Genomic DNA, 24,736 nt, shown 5'->3' on the forward strand with positions numbered 1-24,736 from the left:
TCTTTTCTCCCATGATGCCTTTGCACTCTTACCGTATAGCCCGCTGACCTCTGACCCCTTATTGTTAGGTTCCTTTTCAGTTCTTGTTTCCAAAGCAACCAGCTCAGAGGCAATGATGTCAACATGTCTGGATGTGTTTATAAAGCATTCTGCTTCATTGTCGCTCTTCTTGTCAGGTTATTGTGTCTCAGCTGGGCATGTCACTTTTCATTAGGTCAGCATCATCAGCGGCCAAAGTCTCACTGTTTCAACACCAAAAATACTTCCGGATCCTTTTTTATGTTTTGAAAAGTAATTTAGAGGCTCCTTCTTTCTAGCAAACTCACTGGATACAAACATTTTGGCAGCAATGACAGGTGATTAGACGTTGATAACATAAACTGAGAATCTATACTTGTGCCTGAAGTCATTGAAAGTTATTTCTGGTTAAACATGAACATTTAGTTTGTGAGAGAGGTTGGACCTTAAGGAATTGATCACAGCTTCAGTTGAGCTCTGACAGGAGCAGCCAAAAGAAGGAGACAATGGATGGATAGCTGAATCTTGTAAAAGTACACCGGAGTTACAGCTGCCATAACATAATACTGCCCTCTACAGGCAAAACAGTGGCACTATCTTTAAGATTGGAAATATTTTCTTTGCTGGTCACAGTAAACACTGCGTTTTATTCAGATACATCAGATTTTTGTCCACATGATGTAAGGCACACATGCTGCTTTATCTGATTTTTAAATACTTTGTTAGATTGTTTTATTTTTTTAAATCAACAAGTTGATAGTCATATCAAGTTACATCTTTTGATTTACATCAATTTAATGAGATAAAATTTCAAAATCAAGTGTATTAAATCTAAATAAATGCAATAATTAAGTGGTGAAAACACATAATTCCATCATTGGATGAGATCTAATGGAGGTCAAATGAACTCAATACTTTCCCAGACTGTTTTTTATCTGTTTTTTTTTTAAATTTCTTATATTAGAGTGTAACTTTTTGAGATCTTACAGCCAACTTTATGTTAGAAATGTTTTGTTTTAATAATATTTCAATTCTAAAGGTGTTACTGTTCATCAAACTAGGGCGGGGATAGAGAAGCTGGACTCAGCTTTCCAAAGAATCAGTTGAAATAAATTTACGTTTCAATTTATTGGGATGAACCTGTAATTTTAAAATACAAGATAACCTAATTTTAAGGTGTTTTGGAGGCTATTTTTGTTCAAAAACACTCACTCAAGCTGTAAACAAAGTATTTATTCAACAACTCCAAAACAGTACACACAATATTAAAAAAATAGTAAGTGCTGCATGTCTTATAAAACAGTCAAAAAAATCCTGAACACATGGTATAAATACAAGTGAGATTTATGTACAAATACCAAAACAATAATGCTCATTGGAAAAAAAAATAATTCTACAAATCTTCAAATTATATCCTCTATTCTATTTAATAAAACCTCGCACGCAAACACACCAGGACACCCATTTACCAATCTGCCAAACACACAAACACAATTTTCAAGTTTTGTTAGGACAGGACAGGTAGCTTATCTCTGCAATGTAGAGGGAAAGCCAAAAAAATAATAAACTTCAGCAAAAAATTCAAATATTCAAATCTCTAGAAAACTTAAAAAAACAAAAATAATAATAATAAACCCCCAATCCCACCTCACCTGTAACACAGGTGCTATTTTTAATGGATTTCAGATTATTTCCTTGGAAATACAATAATGGTCTCGAACTACTAAATACAGAAATATTATATTACATCTGCAGTCAGAGTCAGATTAGCAGGGGAGGTACCAGATTAGAATCAAAGCTACCAAACCAGAGAGTCAGTGATTGCTTCTCAGCATGGGCCATCATTCCCATCATCAAACAGTGCTTTGGGTCTCTGTTGGCACCGTTTGGTACCGGACACATACAGAACCTGATACTAAATGTCAAACAGGGAAAAGTGAACCTGATGGGACAGAAACAACATGAGCACCTTTAAAATCAGATGCAGTGCGTCCAATATCTCTGCACAGATTTCACAGACATCTTTATAAGAACTGAAACAGAGGCTGGACTTAATCACAGCTTTTTGTGATACAGGTGAAAAGATATTTTTTAAAAACCTGAATCAGAACTCCGTGCAGCTACAGCTTACTTTTATCCAGTGATTAAATCCTGTAAAGCTCAACTAGATTTAAAGCTGACATAATGCAAGGCTGCCCCCTACAGGTCAAATCCTTGTAGGCTTTGGAGAAAAAAACCCTGAGTTGGTCACAACGAACATGCATCACATTTTCTCCACATGAAATGTTATGCACCAAAAGCTGCTCCTCTTTTGAGCTGATAGTTTCTAATCTCCTCAGCACAATCTGTAAATGTTCCTACAAACCCACAAAAATCCCTGCATTTTACAACTCTGACTTCATGCCCGCTCAGTCACGCCACAATAAGTCCAAATGGTTTTGACTGTAAAACCAACAATGGCTCTAAACAAATAAAAACAAGCAATGGCTTCATAGTGTAATTTCATTTGCCCCAATCAAGCATTCCTTTAAATATTTCACACATTTTTTTTTTCTTAAATCATTGCCCCATCTCCCTCAGCTCTTCAGAAAAATCTCCAAGATCATAGGTGTCAAAGAAATCCGACACCCCTTCACTATCCTCCAGGCTCCAGAGGTAGTCGCTGTGGTCTAAAGGTGGAGAGAAGCTGACGAAGGGAGTGCTGGGATCTGTAGTGAAGGAGGCGCCGGGCAGCTGGTCCTCTGTGATCTGGAGCAGACTGGGAGGCAAACCCAGCAGCCCCTCCACGTCGAGAAGAGAGGGAGAAGAGGTAGGGGCTGAGGAGGGGGCTGAAACTGAAGCTGGAGATGAAGTGGATACGCTCACTGCGAGGAAAATGGAGATAAAACGCAGGAAACAAAGATGATTAATCACAGAATAAAGGAACTTTACTGAAAACCTGCAGATGAACACTGATTCCCTCTCTCCCTCCATCCATCCATCCATCCCTCCATCCATCCATCCATCCATCCATCCCTCCATCCATCCATCCATCCATCCATCCATCCAAAACAGTATTTCAGCTGTTTTACAGTTTTCTGGAAGTTTGTTCCAAACTTGTGGTGCATAGAAGCTGAAAGCTGCTTCTCCTCGTTTGGTTCTGGTTCTGGGGATGCAGAGCAGAACCAGAACCAGAAGACCTGAGAGGTCTGGAAGGTTGATACAACAACAGTAGATTTTTAAAGTATTGTGGTGCTAAGCTGTTCATCCATCCATCCATTTTCTAACACCCTCGTCCCCAGTGGGGTCAGGAGGTGCTGGTGCCTCTCCAGCTAACGTTCCGGGCGAGAGCCGGGTTCACCCTGGACAGGTCGCCAGTTTGTCACAGGCTAAGCCGTTCAGTGATTTATAAACTAACAACAGTATTTTAAAGTTTATTCTTTGAGCTACAGGGAGCCAGTGTAGGGACTTTAAAACTGGGGTTATGTGCTCTATCTTCCTGGTTTTAGTGAGAACTCCAGCAGCAGCGTTCTGGATCAGCTGCAGCTGTTTGATTGATTTGCTTGACAGACCCGTGAAGACGCTGTTGCAGTAATAAATGCAACTAAAGATAAACACATGGATAAGTTTCTCTAGATCTGGCTGAGACATTAGTCCTCTAATCCTGGTAAAGTTCTTCAGGTGACAGAAGGCCGACTTTGTAACTGTCTTAATGTGACTCTGAAGTATAAAGTATAAGTATGTATAAAAAGTATTTGCAAATCAAAACGTTACAAAGAGAAGCAGGCCCATACATTTGTTTCATACTAAACCCACTAAAGTCCCAGTCACACTTAGCAAAATCTTTTTGTGATGATACAATGATGATACTTCCTTAAATACCTGTTACATCTCTGAAATTATCCCAAAACATGTTTAATAAATACCATTGTTAAAACCAGACACTGTTGATTTGCTATAAAACAATTCAACAACCAACTATGAAAATCTTTGAAAACATATTTTTTATCGACATATGTGAATAGTCACACATAAAGGTGTCTACATCTGTCTGAATGATCCAAAATTCTGTTAATATTTTGTCCAAAAAAATAGTCTCTGTTAAAAATATGTCATTATCAAAGTTCAAGAGGAGCAGAAATGATCCCAGCACCCTGACCCACCTTCAACAGGCTCGTCTTTGACAGCCTGGGTCTGTGGCGCTCCGGTGGTCGTCACCGGTTTCTTCAGGTCTTCCTTTTTAGGGGTGACTGTGCTCTTAACAGGGCTGGCATCTTCAAGCCCTTCCTCAGGACACAGGTACACCTCTATAGGCCCATTCCTACTCTTTAAATAGATCTGTAATGAGCCCTGCTGCAAGGAGACAAAGGAAAACCAACAATCAACATGTTACACTTAAACTAACGTGGACACACAGTTAAAGTCTCATATTCAGTCTCACCCCTGCAGTGTCTGGCACCTCCAACTTGGTCTCAGCCGGAGCTTTGACTGCGATCACCGTCTGATCTCGGAGGCTGCCGATGGAGCGGATGTCCTGGTACGTCACGTATCCCAGAGTGCAGCAGTGCGTCAAGGGTAACAGCAGCAATAAAAGGTGAGTGCGTGTGTGACTAGACACATGATAAACCTGATGGAGCTTTGTGGAAAGGATATCTTTGGCTGTCTTTGAACTCTGTGACCTGTTTGAGCTGAGTGGTGCTGGACTGAATCAGGTCATCCAGAGACCGCTCCGCTCTCTCCAGGTCCCCCAGCTCTCTCCTCAGAGCAAAGGCCTTTTCTCCTCCAGCAACGCCGCCTTCAAAAACATTTCCCATCCTGAAAAACACACACATAAAAAACAGGAACATAAACAGGCTGGTCTACTTTAAAATCTATCATTAGCACATCCTAACAGACTGAAAAGTTGAACAGGATGAAAGTGTTTTATTCCTTCTTTTGTTTGTTTTTTTTGTGCTTCTTGTATTTCGTAAAGCACTTTGTGGTTTCTGACATGCAAAAAGGTGATATGTAAAGAAAGTTTACTTACTGTTTGATTAAATTACATTACTTCTAAAAACAGTTTGAATTCAGCTGAAGTTTTATTGTTCTGTTCTCGTTCAAAATTGCTGGTACTGTAAATTATTTTTCTTGGCATCCATTTCAGTCGATGTTTCACAATGGGAAACAGAAACTTTGGTTTCAACAGAAAATTTCTGAGGCAGCTTGAAGCTCCACTTGTGCAAGAATCAATGGTGCAACATCACTTACCGTAACATCAGGCCAGTTAATGCCGACATGCGCGAATTTATCTCCTGGTTGAAGCTGCATTTAGGTTTCACTTATTTTACAGAATAAGTAAGTAAAGTAGTTTTCCCCCATTGTAACCACAAACTTTAATGTACTTTGTTTGGAATTTCTGTGATAAACTAAACACAAATTGTTAGGGGGAAATGTAAATGAAGCAGCGTTTAAATTTAAATAAAATCCTGAAAGGTGTGAGGATCTACTCATCTGCTTCTCTGACTCTGCTGGAAGGAACCATAACTAAACCACAGTGCTGCCACCACCACGTTTCACTGTGGGGATGCCAAAACGTAAAACTGAATATAATTTAATAGTTTCATAGAAAAGGCCAATACATACTTTATAAGAACAGAGAAATTTGAATGTTTTTCTCAAAGTGGCAAGAAAAGACCCAAGTTTTTTCAGGCTAGGACATTTTCTGCCTCATAAAAACTGAAGTGCAGAACTCCACAAATGTGTCTTTCCCACTGCGGTTGTCAGAAAAAAATGTGCAAAGAACAAGCTGTGAAAACAGAGTAAAGTCATTTTGTTCTTGCAGCTCTGAGAGATAGAACAACATTCTCTGTCCTTGTGGTGTATGCAGAGACCTTTTATGGTACTGAATACAAATGCAAAGAACATTTTATGGATTTTTTTTATTTATAAAAAACAAACAAAAAACATTTAGAATTTTCCCTCAGCATTATTTGTCTAAAATCCCAATAAAATACGTTGAAGTTTGTGGTTGTGACGTGACAAAATATTGAAAAGTTCAAGTGGCCTGAACACTTTTGGAAGACTCTGGATATTTGTGAAGAACGTCACACTTTAGAATTTCTACAACTACAAAAAAACATACATTTTGGCTGCAGTGTACTTTTCAGCTCTGCATTCACACTTACAGCCACTGGATGTTGTTTTTGGACTTCTTTCGGATGAGCTGCACACCTTCCAGGACGTTGGTGATGTCATAAATCCGCCTCTTCTGGACCTCCAGAACTTCAGTGGCCCAGTTAAGGTCCAGAACTCCATCAGCAGATTCTGCGATCAGTCCCACAAACTTCTTTGTCAGCAGGCCCAACGAAGTGTCGTACCGCGTCCGCTCGCCTGGAGACTTTGGCGCTTAAAGAATTCATATAAAATAATTACCATTAACGAAACCAAAATATGACAATTTCACCAGATCATTCGAACTTTTCCTAACTCATTTATGTCAATCAGTTAATTTTTTTATTTAACTGAATGCTGATTTAGTCAACATGGAGATATAAGGTGCTACATAAATGTGCTGCTGATTATTATTTATGCCTTAATGTGGCTCATTCTGCAGTTTGGTTTGCACAGAGACACAGGAACTTTGGTTAGTAATTAGTTCTGCATGCGAGTGAAACTGAACAAGTCTAAATGTACCTACTGCTGATATGAGCAGCACTCTGTCCTGATTTGCTCCATGAGGCTGACTCACTTCGTGGGCTTGATAGTCCAGCTGCGACGCTGCATTTCCTTTTAGGTGTGCGAAACTCTGGCAGGTAAAGAGGGTCCTCCAGGTCCAGCTTCCTTTTCGCCTGCACAGAAAAGATTTTGTGCACATTAGAAAATAAAATTTAAAACAACAAAACTCTTAAAGAGTTCTAGTTTCTGCTGGAAAGGTCATCTGCGGAGAAAAATGCCCCATCCTAAATGTTTAGTACGTCTATTTGGCTTATTCAAATGTAATGAGTAGATCTAAACCATGAAACAAATGCAAAGAAAAGGGACTAAATAGGGTTTTGTTAAGAGTCATAAATATGCCAACAGCCCTCAGGAACACCAACAAAGTGCTACCCTCACACGTTCCCAAGCATGAAGTGGGGCCCATTGTGTGGAGGTCAAAAAAGCTTTGGGGAGGGGTGAGTGCTTCTTGACCCAGCTCCTCCTAAGTGCCTGCAGGTCTCTGGAATCCTTCACTGACTTCCCAGACTCTCGCCAAGCCCCTTCCCTCAGTCTGACCCTGCACAAACCCTCTGCTCACACACAGGATGTACAAACATGCCAAAGCATCTAATTTTAATCAGAATCACACATTTCTTTGGAATAGATATGCGCCCATCAAACATTTCTTCAGATTCAGATTTTCTTTTCCAAATTAACACTAAAAACTACAATTGTTGCTAGCTAGCTGACTTTTAACCCTCGTTCATACTTCCTAATCTCTTTACTGTTCCCTCGACCACAAAGTCTGTGTGAAGGGAATGTTAAATATTAAGATTATTTATTCCCAGTTTAGCCTTACCAACATTTAATTATATTTAGTCTTACTGCTCTTTAATACCAATTTAAAAAAAATATGCACCATGTTTGTATTTTGAAAATTTTATATAAGCTGTTAAAGTTAAATTTAAGCTAACTTCAATTTTAATAACTTATTTTTTGCTCCTTTTCTACTATTTGTTACATTGCTCTGCCTCAAGCGTCACCAGCTCACCATCAACACAAATTTGTCTTCAATCTTTCAAATAAATCTCATCTGTTCTGTTTTTTTAATGATCATACTTTTCCCTGTTCCTTTCCTTCATTTTTGCCTTTATAATTTGTGTTTTTTTCCTATGTAAAGCCGTTGTGAATAAAAAGGCTCCAAAATAAAAGTATCTAAAAGAAAATAACAGTATGTGGAAAATTTGCCTGTTTGCTGACTTTTCCAGAGTATCTCTAAAATATTGAAAAGAAAAAAAAGGCAGTTTGAGAAGCTGAAATGCTTTGGTACAATGTTACTTTGAACGTAATTGGCTGGTGTTTGCAAAGTTGATAATGAAGACTATATTATTTCTGTGGTAGTGTTAAGACAGTGTATTAATGCATATTAAGGTATATTTGTTGTTATGAGCTACTGAAATACACAGTTCTAAACATTTTTGGATGGACAAATATTACATTAGCATGAAAAATGAAGGTTTATGACATTTGGAATATATTAACCAACAGTTACTGCACTCCAGTTTGTTGCAATCTGATATTGCATTATATTGTGCAGCCATAGTTCATGCTGTGCATGTTGATACTAAATTTTCCAAATTGGAAAAACTTTAATTGCCCTTATCAGCAACACAGACTCTGTGTATTTAGTGACTGAGATGCTAAAGTTCATGTTGAGTGGTAGGAACAACCTGTAATGAAAGTTCCAGCAAAAGTATCAAAATTTAATATTTTCCAGCTGCTCCTGTATTTGACCAGCTGGTCACTAATCAGAGTCAAACAGTTTGAAACAGATTGCTGACTGATCACCTGGTGCATCTCTACTTTGTAATCTTAACCTCGACTAAACAACTTTATTGGAGTATTACTTCTGAGCCACACACAACAAAAGTGAAAGTGCAAAGAATCTCTCTTGAAAGATTCTTCTGGTTTGCAAATCGACAACGCCATTAAAATGAGAATAAAGGAGACCAATAAACCTTCACTGTGGATGTGGAAGTGTGTCAGTCAGTAATCATTGGCCCAGTCACACTGTGCAGCCTCACAGAAAACAGTAGTGACACGACTAGTGAGGTGTGAGATTTCAGCTCAGTCCCTGAAACCACGAGTTAATCTGTTCCATCTGTCTGGGTCCTCACTTAACTGTTTATTCTCCCACCTACCTACCAACAACAAAGATCCCTTTGTCACCACAATACACACCAGGTGACTGATTTTGGTAGTAGAATATAATTGGGCAACATCTTTTTTCATATATGACAGAATGTGAGTCCTCAACCACGGCTGTGCTCATGTGAGAGATGAGACAACAGAACGAGCCGTTTCCTGACGTGTCCACCTGTCGCCTGGCGACATCTGGAGCGGGGCAGCCAGCCAAGGCGCCACTGAAGGGTGACCTGAAATCTCTAAATCACACAGCCAGCCAGAACCAAACTAAACAACCCCAACAGGAAAGCAACCAGCAAAACTTTTATGTAAGATTTATGTAAGTTTGATACTATTCCTGGTTTACTCTTGCTCAACCTGCTTGTTACTCTCTGCGTGAATCCAACCACACCAAGTTTTTAAAAAATGCAACAGTTCCAGTCAAAGACAGACATGCTGACGGGTTGTAGGAAAGGGACCAACGGTTTCACACTGCAGCTGTGAGAGGGTGTGTGTGTGTGTGTGTGCGTGAATGTGTCTGTGTAAGGGTGGGGAAATTAGAACCTCCTTTTTTGCATGAGGGATTTTTCTAGTGACTCGTCCCTATGACACACTTTACATTTCATGTGGGGGAAATGTGTTAGGTCAGTCCCTCATGCCTTGTTTCCAATGAGCAGTTCGGCATCGGTTCGGTGCGCCGGTGGATTCAGGAGAGTGTTTCTACCGCCAGTTGACGGCTCACTAAACCAAATGGCTACCATAGCATCTCACTCATGTGACGATAAACGTAACATACTACTATACCTCACGCTTGCATCAAGCATGAGGGACAATGATGCAAGCATTGCCACCCGAGCCGTACGGTACCATTGTATGGTCCTGTGGACCTATAACTGAAGCGGGTCGTGGAATGGTGCTGTACAGGTCGGTTCTATGAGCCGTTTCTACACTAGAATCAGACGACCAACAGGCGTACCGAACCACACCAACAGGTGGCGTATCGCTCAGAAACGAGGTATTGGTTATCGTACCTCACAGAAAATACTGTATGTGGACTGTTACAGGAAAGCCACTGTAAATGTGCCACAAGCTACTTTCACTGCTATTTGTTTTTCTGATCACTGTTATGCTTTATTTAATTTACACTTTAATTTTTAGAGTTCCAGTTCTTAACTTTGACATTTCATTTCTCTGTGGCCTGCTTTTTCTGTTTGTGGAAATCAACTTATTTTTTTATTTGAAAGATCGTTAAGACTGTATGAGCTAATTATTTCTCTATGTTGGTTCTTAACAGATGATGCTGTGCAAAAGTGATGTTTGACACTATTCCTGGTTTACTCCTGCTCAACCTGCTTCTCAGTCTTTTCTGAAATACACGCTCAGAGAATGTTCTTCAGGTATTTTTTTTAAGTGGATGCTGTTAGAAATGTTATTTAGCTTTGAGATGTTCTCATTTTTTTAGAAGCCACTCTAATTCAGAAAATTCGGAATTTCACACAGTAACCCTGGATTTTATGCTGTTAGAAAAGTTTTAACTTCAAATCATCCCCAGTTACTCTTACAAATGGAGCTCCACAAGGTTCTGCTCTCAGTCCCATTTTATTTGTTCTTTATTTACCTTCATACTAATATCTTAAAAGGCAGAATATACTTTAGTTCTGGTTTGGACTTTTAAACCACAGCATGATGACACTCCTTCATACATCTTCAATGTTCTCTGGCCCTATATCATCACTAGGATCCAAACTTACATTGATTGGGGCCAGTTTTCTGTTCCTAAATGAAGGCTAAAAGCGACAGAGCTCCTGCAGTAGCAGCCTCTCAAAATCACTTTCTTTGCCTAATTTTACAGTATATTTTGCTTTTTATCAACTTTATCTTATAAATTGACATATTTATCTTTGCCTCCTTTCTGATGTTTTACCACAAGGCACCATGTGGACTTTATCTTGAAAGTAGCTATATAAATAAAATGTACTTACTTCTTTCACTCGTTTTATTGGCTCTGTTTTATCTCCTCGTTGACTGATATATCTTCTGACGCATTTGCTATAACCTTACTCTAGAAACACCCAATCACTGAGTTCCCGCTGCTGTTGTGAAATTCCCAAGCTAATCTGGTGAAGTGAAGGCCTCAAGCCAACAAACCCAGTTGGTCAGGCTGCACAGGACTCAGATTCCAACTAATTCAAAGGTGAGTTACAGTACGGCTGAAAATATCTACTACCAGTGTGGAGCCTCAAATGCCGGATAGCGGAAGAGGAATAAATCCTGCTGTTTATCGTCAACATGATCTTAAACAGGTAAAGGGTGAGTCTTCCCATTTGGGTTGCTAATGGGGGAAGGGGGAGAAGGCTGCTTTGACATGCAAAGCTCCCCCTACAGAGAGCAGAAAGCTCCAGGGCCAGGGCTTGCCTCAGGGTGTGGTAAAACAAAGAAAATGATCGGAAGAGCGCATGCATACAGGTGGTAGGATGCTAAATGTCACACACAAGCATCACTCTAAATACGGGGGTTAACCACAGGGGCTCAAGGGAGGCAAGTCCTCATAAGAAACCCCTACTCTGAATTCTGCAGTTAAGTGGATGGCAAATGGACGCCCCTGAACTCTGAAAGGACGTACACTGTAACACATTCACAGCATGTCACAACATTGTCAACAGTCAACACACCCAGGTTTAACCTCACGTGCTTGCCACTGATTGCTGCCTTTTACTCCAGTCAACATGACTAATAAGTAAACCTGAGATCTCTGCAGCTACAGGTGAAGGATTAAAAAAAACCCGTTCTTAAGAACAAGCTTTATGTCAACTTCATGCACCATGACTGCTTTGCAGACACGTTTGCCTTGCTTTAGCATCCGGTTTTACCTGCCCTGAAACTTAAAAAGCAGTGGTTATTCTGTTGTTTAAGTTAAGGAAGTGAGTCGAGCACCAATAGGCAACATTTCCTGTAATCAACAACCATAAAAGCTGCAAAATCAGAGAGTCTGTGATCTCACAAAACTGTCTTTGAGAACAACATCAAAATATGTAATCTGCAACTGAAATATATTCTAAATTAACAAATGTGTTTTATGTTTGAATACATTTCACATCCATTTTAAGGAATGCATCATACAGGATGATTAGTCAGTCCATACCACCATGAACAAGTCAGACATGTTTCGGTCCATGCCCCACCCATAGATAAATGCCAAGGTGCTTTTCCTTCGACAAATAGTGTTTTCTCACTTTACTAAAGAGAGCAGAAGACCATTTAACAACAACTATCTTTATATCCTTTAACCAGGAGAAGAATTAGACATCTTTTTATAATAACTTTAAACTCTAAACAATCATATTTGTCAACCATATAAACTGATAGTATGATTCAGGGCTTTGTAGCTTTGTTGTTTGAACGTTTTGTTTTATTGTTGCTGTATTAACATTTTAAAATATAAATGAATGCAATACGGTTTAGCTTCAGAGCTGAACCACTAATTTATAGCTGTAATGACGAGACTTTTGTGACATGCTGATAATACTTTTATTTTAAAATATGCATACAAGGCTCGGTTTTTAACTTTTAAAAAAATTTAAATACTTTTTATTGCTACTGTTAATAAATACATCAAAATATTGTGATACAAAGCTTAGTCCATATTACACTCCAGGAACACAATGTGTGCAGACATTAGATCCTTGTCTCCCAGTTTCTGCGTGTGGATTATTGTGTCCACGTCACATCCAAGGTTGGTTTAAATTAAAATATCTGTCACATGACCCGGTTCTAATATCGGATTAGGAAAGGAGGCGTAAAATTTCTGCACTGTGATGCACAAATCTATGAACGCAGGCATATGATGAGCCAGGTGGTAGTTTGTCTCCCACTATCCTTATAATCCTCTTGTAGGGAATATTAGAGGAGGCGCAGGGGGGTTAAATGAGATTTAAAGAGCCTGCCCACACTTTAACCCCGAACCCTGGTGAAGCACAAAATCTTACAGTCAAAAGCAGATATTATAATAATTATCATCCATATTTTTTCTATATTCCTTCAATGTGTTAACACACTGCTTTTATGTGCAGATAAGGGATAGGCCAGCTATATCAAGACATAAAAATTGCACTTTGGAGCATACAGTGATGCACTGCCCCCTCCCCCACCTGTTGCTGATCAATAGATAATAGTTTGGGGAGGGGCCAATGATTTGTACTTTTATTTTTTGGTAACTGTATGTCTATGGTTGCAAGACACAGCATTCATAGCTGCCCGAATGGAAATATTACTCTTGAAAAATATTTCTGTTTGAAATGGGCTTCTTCAAGACACAGCTTACTTAAAAAAGTGTGATTTATATCACTAACCTGCACACAGGAACTGCATTTAATCACATTTTTGAATTTACTGATGTCTATGAATGCTCCATGGAGCAGAAACAGACACGGAGCTATGAGAGAAAATTGTAAAAAATAACATTTCCAGTCATACTGTCAGGTTTGTTTTTTTTTCTCTGTTGTCAATAACTGAAACTTAACATAATTAAACAATATTCTGATAAGCGATGTCCACCTCTACCAACATTAGTAAATTTGAAGGTTTATTATTTGTATCTAAATAACAAAAAAAAAATTATTTAGATAAAAATATTAAGTAGCTTTGCATGTTTTTCTATTTTAAACAATAAAGATCATGTTAGACGTTTTTGTTTCAGATCATTTAAATACAGTGAATGTGTGATATTTCTCCTCTAGGTAATCATACCATGGGAATCTCATTTCTGCCTTTTCCCAGTAAGGAAACAGAAAAATGGCTTCCTCCAGGACAGCAGTTGCTCAGTTATGACCTCCACCAGCTTCAGTTGCATGAACAGGTTCTACAGGTTGCCTGTAGGCTAATGACTGGAGCAGATGGAGCAGCTGTCTCTGGGCAGAATCACCAAAACCAAGTGTTCAAAAACTGTTTTGGGTTCCAACACCCCCCTCTGCACTGTCTGTACATCACAGAGGGGGCCACTCATCCTACTTTTTCCACAAGAAAAGGGGCCCAAAATCCTACCAACAGCCTACCCCCCCCTCTTTTCCTCGGTCTCATCCAAAGCATCAATACAAGCATGGCGTCTGGTCTCCTCCAGCTACAGCTGGGTTACTGGTAGAAAGATGTCCCCAATCTTTACAGGAAAGAGAGCAAACATTCATGCACAGCAGCAGCAGCAGTGCAGCAGCATAAAGGCCCCTCTGTGGCTTATCGCGTCAGAACATAACCGAGGGCGCCCTGCTTAAAACATGGATGCCAATGCAAATTAAGAATTATTCCTCCCACAGCAGCACTTATCAACCCGTCAGTAAAACATTGTGTTCGCGGAGAAAGTGCGAATGCGTACCGGCAGGCGCCCGGAGGATGATCTGATGGGCTTCGCGTCCGGTCCGTGGGGGGTCGAGTACAGACTGTTGGCTCTTTGTTCGGCCGCTGTCGTGTTGCCGATCTGGGTGAAGTATCCGACCGGTACCGAGCTCATCGGCGGGCTGGACAGTCCGCTGCAGAACAGCTCGGTCTTCCCTCCGCCGCCGGACAAAACCTTCATCTTCTGCTGGGCGCAGGGGAGCCCCGCGGACGGCCGGGCCGGTGCGGGAGAGACGCCTCTGGGCATCCGCATCATTTTCCTGAGTAAACTAAATTTAACCGGATTGGTGCAGCGGAGGGAGAAGCTTGTCGTGAGCCGAGCACAGAAATGAAATGCAGAACAACAATGCAATTAACCTGCAATATGATCAACATGAAAAGTAAACGTGCAGACTAAGCGTGCTTTTTTTTAAAAATATTATTAGGATATTTATATCACACTCAATGTTATGATCCTTTGTTCTGCAGAATAGTTTAAAGAAACGTTCCCTTACCAGTCACTAAAAGCGGCTCCCTAAATAAACAAACACATTTAAATATCCAGCAGTAAAAAGGGAAACAAATGTTGTCAGGGTTCTATGAGTTCGGATCCAGGTTAGCGAGTCTGCCTCTGAAACGGAATCGGAACCAATCCAAGCCAACTGTCCGTACAGCGCAGAGCGGCACTCTCCATACAACAGAGGAAGAGTCTTTTTAGCGCCAAACTCGATCCCGCGAAATTCAGATCTCCCGCGGTTAGATCTCGCCTCTGATTGGCTGGCGGCACGCTCGGCTTGTCACTTTTGTATGAAACAGTTGTGCAGGGCTGGAACTGGAGCTCTTAAAGGGACAGTAGCATCAGTTTGACACCAGGCTGTTTATTGTTAGGCTGGATGAAGACAATAGAAGTGTGTTATATTAACTATATGTGCATCATTAAAGCCATGATAAAGGAGCATATAAGAAATACATCTTTATATTTTATAAAGGACTTAAAGATTTAAAGATCGGAAATGTATTAGGATAAATTATGGAAATTACCTAATTCTTGATGAAAAGAAAAGGATTCATATTTGTTCACTGGACGGTGTTGAGTTATTTTGCTTCATATGACCGCTTATTATTACCTTTGATAGAAGAAAGAGTGAGAAAGTGTTGTAATAACATATTTACAGTTTAATTTGATTGTCTTCTCATTCTTATATTGCAATTTTTAAACTGTTTTTTTTTTTTAAACTTTATTATCTTTCAAACAACCTATATTTTGAGTGAGGATATCTTCCACCATGTCTTTTTAAAAATATATATATATTCTTTATAATCTACTTCACATTTCCCTGTAATAAAGTGCCTGCTGGGTGTAGCTAAGAGGAGATGCAGAGGGCAGTCTGTAAATGATAACTCAGTCAGCTGAACTCTTGCTTATTGGCTCACAAGAGATATTGAAAGAAAACACCCCCACCCCATTCACAGCGACCAAACCAAGCCATATGACCTGACCCCCACTGGCCAAGACAAGTAAACTCATTACCACAGCAAGACTACTGTCATGACTGGATCAGGGTTGAATTTTAGAGAAAATATGTATGTAAAAGTTTTCAGAAATATGTTTTGTGTGTTTAGCTTATTAGGGGATTTAACCCTTTCATGCATGAATTACAATCTTTTGTGTCAGGATTATTTTTTTCTTACGGCATAAAAAAAGGTAGGGAAAATAATTTTGTAAACATTTTTTTTAGGTGATCAATTGTAATTTTCTCCAAATACAAAGTTCCTTTTTGAAAAATGCATCAGTAGTATTGTTCTTTAGGGGTTATCTGATGTCACAATATTTTTTTACCTGCAAGAGTTGTCTACAGTAGAAGGAGGGACAGGGTCGCGTTTTTTGTCTGTCGGCCATATTGGATTTAACAAAAATAATTTCTTGAATTAGCAGTTGATGGCCAGTAGTTGATAATGTATTTTATGATGCGTTACTGTCCGCTTCAGTGGTCTGGGTGCAATTATCACAAAAAAATCTACAAGAAGCACAAGAAAATGGCTTTTAGACAGCTGTCCACTGTAGTGGCCACGATGCATGAAAGCGTAAAAAAGCCTTAGTTGACAGTAAATGAAGAAACTTACAACAGTAAAAAGGAATCATAAACTGTATAAAATAAAGAGATTGTAACTAGATCTTGTTTTACCTTCACTTTCTGTTTCTTCATCTTTAATAAGGCAAACTGGTGAAAAGTTCCTGCGTTGTGAAATCCACAGACTCGGTATTTCACTTTCTTTTACAGATTGCATAAACTGGAGTGATCCACCAAATAAAGGAGGGCATACACACATGTTGTTAAATTATATCTAGGCTTGGGTGACTTGAATTAAACTTAAAATAAACTTTAAACCACTAAGAGATGGAATGTCAGCACAGGAAGACATAACCACAACATTTGATTGTTGTTGCTTTGACATTGTTATGCTTTCAGGATTTATCTGAATACTTCAGTGTATGTCAAAGTTTCTCTTACATGAATGATCTTATTCAGAAAGATCTTAAAAAAGAATTGAGACGATACAAAGTCAACAGTTGAAATAACAAAAAAAAAGCAACAACTGGAGAAGAAGAAAGTAGCAGAATGAGAAAAAGTAAAAAATATAAGATCTCTTTTTCATTTGGTGTCTAATGTGACGCTTAATCTCATTCTGATTTTGACTGGTTGATTAGCACCTAATGATGCCTCCTCCTCTGAACAGAAGAAACCAGAGAAGCCATCGTCCATCTTTCCCGGCTGAAATAGATCTGATCAAACTTTCATGTTTGGTTGGAATAAATAGTTGTGTTTGCATTGTCTGCTTTGCTGTGTGCATCTAAACCAGGAGTTTCAAACTGTAGTCCTGGATGGCCGGATGTGTTAATGCTTCAACATGCTTGAATCAAACCAGTAGGTCGTTAACAGGCCTTTGTCAAACTTAATCACAGGCTGAGGAGGTAATTATCTGACTGATAAATTGCCTCGTTATAAAACATTCCCCCTTTTACCAGTAGTTTTCAACCATTAATCATCATAAATGATGTAGGTGAGAATGTGGCTGTTCTTATTTTAATTTTTTTTTGCCAGTTGTTTGTTGATTCTTGCGTTATGTGTGAATTGTGAGACAGTTATTTTTTGTTTTTGGGCATGTGCACCGACTGATGGCACCCTTTGAATTTCGTTGTCCTTGTGACAATGACAATAAAGATATATCGTATCTTATCGTATCGTATCTTATCTTATCTTATCTTATCTTATCTTATCTTATCTTATCTTATCTTATCTTATCTTATCTTATCTTAGTTTTGCACATTTAATTATTTGCAGACAAACATTAGTATGAAGCATAGTCAAATACATTCTTAGTTTTGTTTATTACTAACTGGTTTTACTTATAATCAGTTATTTAAGTCTTAACTTTGCTGCTTATCATCATGAAATCTTAACCCTGACAAACATAGAAGAATCTCTTTGCTTCTTTTGTGTGGTAAAACTGTTGAATGGACAGGAAAAAAAATATGGTTTTGATATATAATGAGAGTAATTGGTTTATGAACATGTAAAAATTACTTTCTCTGAATCATAAGCAAAATTATATTTGAACTGCCTGAAAAACATCTGGTTTCACGTGTACTCATTTTGGTACATTCTTGTCCAACACCCCCATCTTGTGCTGTAAACTTTTACCACAAGTTTTTACTGCCTGCTAAAAAACTGAGAAGTACATAAAATAAATCCTGTCTTCATTTTCATTCACAAAGTAAACTGCAGCCAAAGATTGTGTCACTGCTCCCTCTAATTTGCTCTTGAGGAATTGCTTTCCTTGGGTAATTAAAAGTTTCAGATGATTACGAAACTATTTCAAGATATTTAGAAAGACCATTTTTCCCATCTATACTGAAAAGATATGGAAAGAGAAGGTTTTGAATCAATATACAGTACAGATCAAAAGTTTGGACACACCTTTCTAATTCAATGGGTTTTCTTTATTTTCATGACTATAAGGCAAGAAATCCCACTTATTAACCTGACAGGTCACCATTGAAGTGAAAACCATTTCAGGTGACGACCTCTTGAAGCTCATCAAGAAAATGCAGAGTGTGTGCAAAGCAGTAATCACAGCAAAAGGTTGCTACTTCGAAAAAACTAGAATATAAGGGGTATTTTCAGTTGTTTTACACTTTTTTGTTTAGTGCATATTTCCACATGTGTTATTCATAGTTTTGATGCCTTCAGTGTGAATCTACAATGTCAATAGTCGTGAAAATAAAGGAAACTCATTGAATTAAAAGGTGTGTCCAAACTTTTGGTCTGTACTGTACATATACATATATTTTGTGGTAATAAACATAAAATCATGGCTTAAATATGTTCTTAATTAAAATGGTAAAATAGGTACATGTATAGTTTAATGCTTATGATAATTTAACAGTTTTGCTAGAAAACATGCCTATTTTATATGCCAAAAGCATCTGTGAGTATTTTTCTATTTATTCAGTGAATTCGGGGTGGTGAATTAATCACAAACTTATTCCATTTAACCCTTACTGATCTGTCAGTGTGTGGGACCATCATTTTTTTCAATATCATAGATCAGAAATTACCTTTCTGTTCAGAGTAACGATAAAATGTTAGGATGTTTTTGATGAGCCACAGTGACAGTTTAATTAATTTTGACCATAAACTATGTGACACAAATAATTACATAACTAAACATATAAATATAAGTACCACAATTTAATTTATGAATTCAAGATCTAAATATAAATGTATAGATCTAACTAATATAGAATTTCAAAAATTATTATTGTTATTGTTATTATATCCAAGTCAGTCTTATATGCAGTAATCAACTGATAGTTTCAGATCAATTTAATTTGAAATGTACTCAAACCTGGTTTCCTTTAAATGTACAGCACTTTATAAAACTCTGTTATATATTTCATTCTGAAAACCTCTGCCAAACATCTATTTTTGACATTCTTTTGATGCATGCAACACCTTCAGGATCTCACGCAACAAAGCTGCTGTACAGCCTGAAGGAAACCTCAAACCCTGTGAGGAAAATACATTTTTGATCCTCTGCAGATTCTGTATGTTTGCTCACTTAGAAACAAAACTTTATCAATTTTATAATATTTTGATTTTGACAAAAAAAAATCATGAAAATACAAAAATATATACAAGTCAGAACTTTGGTTGATTTTATGAATCAATAAATCAATTGCAGTTAATTCTGACCTGAAAAGTAAAACTGAAAGATTTCCTTTTGTAAATCTTTCCAGTTTGAGCTGGTGGTGCTACAATAAAATTACACTGCAGGACCAACAACTTCGTCCAAGTCTCTATTTTATATGAAGAACTACAGGTTCTAGATAAAAAAAAAAAGAAGAAAGAAATCAGTGGATTAAAACATATTTTTTTATATTTTATATATTTCAGTTTTTGGTCTTTGGAATTGACAGTAAAATATTTTTAAAAAGTCAACCTATTCTCTTAATTTTCTTCAAATTTAGCCAGATGTTTAAAAACAGATTAATAACTTTAAACAAATAAAGACGTAATAGTAAAAAAAATGAATTAATTTATGTAGCAGAAATGTGACTTAAATAATTTAGACAAGAACTTCTAATTACCACTAGAGGGAGCTGTAACTTTGTTAACGGCAAGTAGAGTAAAGGTAAGAAGTAGGTCATCGTGTTCATGTTTTCAGTGCAAAATATTTGTCTTTTTTATAGGTTTGTAAGCGCGTAAAAATAGTATAAACATAAAATCTACTCTTCTGTGTAATTATTCAGAGGTTACACTGAGGTTAGAGCCTCGACTTTCAAATTCAGTTGTTTTCAGTCACATCATTCTCTAAAGCAGATTATGCTGCTAATATCTTAAGACACTGTATATTAGAAATATCACATGAAGTGATAATTTATAAGACCATGTGCACAAAATTATAATTTTTTAAAAATAAAACTGTAAGCATTCACTGCAAGAAATAAAGTTCTCACCACTTTTTGTCACCTCTTTTACACCTGCAAGGTCACAAAAGAGGGCACTTTTTCCCCTTTTTTTCTGCTATTTTTTGGCATAAGGAGCTAACTTGTGACCTTCACCACGTTAGAAGCTGCTGACGCTGGCCGTTACTCCTTCAATGGAAAAATAAAAAGCATTCACAGGAAACTCCCTTTGCTTGATTTCCAACCACCCAACCTCAAGATTCATCTGAACACATCCTGTTGAATGAGCCGTTCGTTGTCATTCAAAGCCCAGAAGTCACATCAGCGTCACTGGAATCTACTAAAGAGGCGACTCATTCATTTTTTAAAACGCTAAATACGCCACACAAACTGTTTCACATCATTTTTTTTATTTCATAACATAGATACAAATTAAACGTTAAAATAAAGAGTTTATGAAACTCACAGCATGTTGTCTGTAGAAATAAGACAATCCCTACAAACGTTTATAATAAACTCTAGTATAGAGTTTAGAATATATCAGCTAAAAGTCCCGTTAAAAAATAAAACAACAACAAAAAAAAAACATCCAAAATGACTCACATCTTACAAACCCACATCAGATATGTACACATGCTTGAACAGACAAACAATCTGTTTTGGGGGTTGATGGAGGGTGAGGACTTGGTGCAGATCATTTCAGATGGGAAGTGATGTTTGGAATGCATTAAAAATGTTTTTTTTTAAAAAGAGAGAAAAGGATAAATATTTCACTTCTTCTAAAAGAAACTGCATTTATGAAGGGAAGACATACACATCGCTTTCAGTTTCCAATTCCTCTGCTTTGGTGTGTTGATTTTATCTGTCCAGGAGCCAAAGAATGAGTCTCTGTTTTCTTGCTCATGCACTGCTGCTGTTGATCCCCACTCATCCCAGAAACAGTTCAATGTTTTCTTCTTTCCTCTGTCTTTAAACCCTCCGCCTCCTCTTCTGTCTTCTACCTCTTTTCCAAATACCTATCCCCCCTTTCCTTTTTCTTTCTTTCTTTCTTTTTTTTGCCCCTCTTGTCCTCTTGCCCGGAGTGAAGTGGAGACATGTGTTTCCCTGCACCTGCATGGAGAGAAAGGAAGAAAAGTGAAGTCAGATCTCTGCCTCCCTCCCTTCCTCCCTCCCTGCAGAGGGGAGCAGACAGACTGGCGCCTAGCATGGAACTTTCATTAACCCCAGGCAGATAGCAATGAATCCGCTCCACGTTCACTGGCCTGTTTAATTGGCTGCACATTGAATGTACTTTTAGCACAGAGTTTGATCTGGATTTATTTCCCTTCGCATTAAAAACACAACTTGTGCCCCGCTATGACTGATTTATTTAAAACAAGTTTCTTTATGGAGATGTATGATGCGTACCAGTATTGTTCCATCCACATCCTAATGGCACAATCGTTCTTCTTCTTTGGAGAAATTGCGAGTAATATCCGCAGCCTGAGTGAGAAGCAGAAAGAAAAAGAGTTTTAGCAGCTGGCAGCATGTGACAAATTGATACAAGAATAGCTTAGATGTCAGAGATGAGGTGCAATCACAAAAGATCACTATCAGCCTCTGGACCACAGACAGTTTAAAATAGAACAGAAGCAGAAAAAAACACCATCCTGTGCGAAACAGAAGCTTGAGATCCACACTGAGACTCCATGTGCGTTTTGTTGGGGATGTTGAAAACGAGCCCACCCTGCAGCCCACCATCCCCTCCATCTAACCCTCACCTTTATGGATAAAACCATCTCCGGCGCAGACGCGTCCTCCGCCTCCAGCGCGATCTGTAGGTCGAAGATGTAGTCGATGACGTGCTGGAGGATCTCCACCTGGCTCACCGACTTGTTCTGCGGGATGCACACCAGCTCCTTCAGCTTGGAGTAGCAGTCGTTCATGTCGCACAACGCGCTCACAGACTCATCCACGCACGGGTGTTTATTCCGGCCGATGGCCAGGCTCTGCTCCGAGATGCAGCACACGGCCTTGTAGCAGCTCCTCACCGAGCGGACGGGACTGATGGCCTTCATGCTGGGACAATAAAGCGATGGGGAGACGCCGCGGCTGGTTGTCCTCGCTGTGAGTTTCGGGTACTTTCCTTCGGGTTCGCGTTCGGATCAGCTACAGCGATGTGACAGCGGCGTACAGTTACGTTTTTATACGTCGCGGACGCCTACGGACCGCCCACGTTTCGCATCGCGTTGTGATTGGCGAGCGCGGAAAAGAGGTGCGCGCTGATTGGTTGAACGTACCTAGTGGATGGAGTATCAGGAATGAGGAAATTTGGATGAGATGCCTGAAGGGGTTTGTCACTCCGTGTGTTAGCGATCTTCTTCAGGTGCTTTCTTTATTTGATATGGATAAAATTACAAAGTAAATAACACGATCCCCTGTTTCTGACTAGTTTCAACAAATGTAGTGCTGCCTGAAGGTTTACTGCATAGATAGATAGATAGATAGATAGATAGATAGATAGATAGATAGATAGATAGATAGATAGATAGATAGATAGATAGATAGATAGATAGATAGATAGATAGATAGATAGATAGATAGATAGATAGATAGATAGATAGATAGATAGATAGATAGATAGATAGATAGATAGATAGATAGAGTGTACATCACATTGAAAAGGGTTTCTAAAGATTTTCGGACTAAATGACCCCAAACTGATGTAATATGGGGAAAGGGTCAGTGAAACCAGCTTGTTTCAACACAAATCAAGTTTTGTAATTTGGAAGAAGCGATCAGTTTCTGTCAGTTTCCCGTTATGATCTTGCATCATAAACATCTTCTGTCTCGTTGTTGCTTATCAAGAATTCATTTCCATATATTATCAGGACTTTTGAGATGATAAAGCCTGCCACCCTGTGAGTGAAATTGTCATAAATGTTGCTTTGGAGCAGATTTATATGTTGCCCCCTTTCAGTTTACACCGAAGCACGTCCCGTTCTGCTCCTATTTGGGTCTTATTTTCCCCTTTTCTCACAATCCTGTTTTGTGGAGGAATGCAGGCCTGAGCCAGCTGTGTGTCCTATCCCGGCCCAGCTGTGTTGATCTAACGCGCCAGTCCCAGACATGCTGGCGCCAGCCTCCCGACGTCATCCATTCACCCCGACGCACACTCCCCTCTCTGGCAGACGGCCCGCCCTCCCACAAGAACCCGTCGGAGCAGAGAGGCGAAGAGGCGCTCGGAGATCTGATTGGCTGAGAGGAGCTGCCAGTCATGGATGGAACCGCCGCTCCACGGTCTTCTTCTTTGGATCTGAAGTTGTATTCAGCTAAATTACGTAGTAAAACTTTAAGATAATAAGGTTTAAGATGTAAGTAAACACAATAATTAAGAAGAATGGTATCCTTTAATAAGTGTAACACACTGCTTGTTGTTGTTATTAATCTTATTATCACTATTTTTGGTGCCTGGCACAGCAATGACGCACAATCACACGTTCTTCAAGATTTTTTCTAGTTATAACAATCATGATAAATATTAAAATAACATGTTAGGAGATTGGGGGAGGGGCATGGGGGATTAAGAAGATCATTAACGTCTTATCTTCATGCTGGGATGTGTGCGTAAAAACCCACGGTTGGAGATATCCCTCCAGTTACGCAGAGGTTGAGCAGATGTTAAAGCTAAAACTGCCTTCCTCCTGATCTCCCCCTCCCTCCACCTCTCCTGCTCCTCCTCCTCACAACCACTGACCCTATGTGACAAGTCACTCAACGACCTCACTTCAGAGCAAACCATAATATTGAACCGTGAGACAAGACTTCGATCCGAGCGCTGTTTTAAAAAGGCATCATGTGAGCGGCGCCGGTTGTGCAAACAAAACTTTGACCTTAAATAGCTTTCTTAAATATGTCAAGAGAGAAAGGGGGGGGGAAGGAGAAATATCGCTTCACATTTCCCAGATCTGATGGGAAAATAACCGCTGGATCTGACTTCAGGGAATGAAGCTACCAAGGAAACGAACTGGTCTGAGGTTAATTCATCAAATTGCGGTTATTTTATTTAGAAAGACCAAACTTTTTATTTTTGTTTTGTTCCCCCACTCCCCCCCTTTTTTTTGCATATACCCCTGCCTGCCCATTGCATGAGTCTGGGTACATCTGTGGGAAGCACACACACTCACACACGCAGCAGTGTGTCTGGGCAAAGATCAGGTGCTCGCTGGAAAGGCAGCGGACACAATCGGGTCTCTCTTTCAATGGATGGGAGAATTCCGAGGCCGGCGTCAGTGAGTCTGCCTCTCCCTCTCCCTCCCCTCGCCTCTCTCTGCTCCTCTGTGCAGCTGGACGCAGACAATCAAGCCATCAACAATCGTCACGCATAATTAGCAGCACCCCCCTTCCCCTCCCTTTTATCTCACTCTTTATCTGCCTCTCAATTAAATTTTAGACCACTGTATTTTATTTATAACCACTTACTTCAAAGAGAAAAGGACAATGGTGATATTCCTTGAACAAGAGAGAAACTCATGAACTTAGGTGTTTCCACAGCTGCTGAGCTGC

General features: G+C 39.1%; 2 protein-coding genes across 5 annotated transcripts; both read right to left on the bottom strand.

The window, feature by feature from the left end:
* Positions 1 to 1,270: 1,270 nt before the first annotated feature.
* e2f2 (E2F transcription factor 2) lies at positions 1,271 to 14,906 on the bottom strand. Of its 4 annotated transcripts, none has more exons than XM_014475360.2 (8): positions 14,736 to 14,906; positions 14,222 to 14,510; positions 6,674 to 6,824; positions 6,162 to 6,381; positions 4,651 to 4,812; positions 4,439 to 4,553; positions 4,161 to 4,350; positions 1,271 to 2,882 (listed from the first exon to the last, which is right to left on the bottom strand). In XM_014475360.2, exons 2-8 carry the CDS (start codon positions 14,495 to 14,497, stop codon positions 2,578 to 2,580), a joined length of 1,419 nt encoding a protein of 472 aa, XP_014330846.1. In that variant the 5' UTR covers positions 14,498 to 14,510; positions 14,736 to 14,906; the 3' UTR covers positions 1,271 to 2,577. The 4 variants fall into 4 exon arrangements, with proteins under 4 accessions (XP_014330846.1, XP_023208141.1, XP_023208140.1 ...); XM_023352373.1 differs by having other exon boundaries at positions 6,725 to 6,824; positions 14,222 to 14,546; XM_023352372.1 differs by having other exon boundaries at positions 4,161 to 4,347; positions 14,222 to 14,546.
* A 5,887-nt stretch (positions 14,907 to 20,793) lies between these two features.
* On the bottom strand, positions 20,794 to 22,364 carry LOC102234393 (DNA-binding protein inhibitor ID-3-A-like). Its single transcript, XM_005812771.3, has 3 exons — positions 21,952 to 22,364; positions 21,599 to 21,673; positions 20,794 to 21,301 (listed from the first exon to the last, which is right to left on the bottom strand). The coding sequence occupies exons 1-2, from the start codon at positions 22,246 to 22,248 to the stop codon at positions 21,620 to 21,622; spliced, it is 351 nt and encodes a 116-aa protein (XP_005812828.1). The 5' UTR covers positions 22,249 to 22,364; the 3' UTR covers positions 20,794 to 21,301; positions 21,599 to 21,619.
* Positions 22,365 to 24,736: the final 2,372 nt, after the last annotated feature.

The sequence above is a fragment of the Xiphophorus maculatus genome, chromosome 19, assembly GCF_002775205.1.
Source record: "Xiphophorus maculatus strain JP 163 A chromosome 19, X_maculatus-5.0-male, whole genome shotgun sequence".
Lineage (NCBI taxonomy): Eukaryota > Metazoa > Chordata > Actinopteri > Cyprinodontiformes > Poeciliidae > Xiphophorus > Xiphophorus maculatus.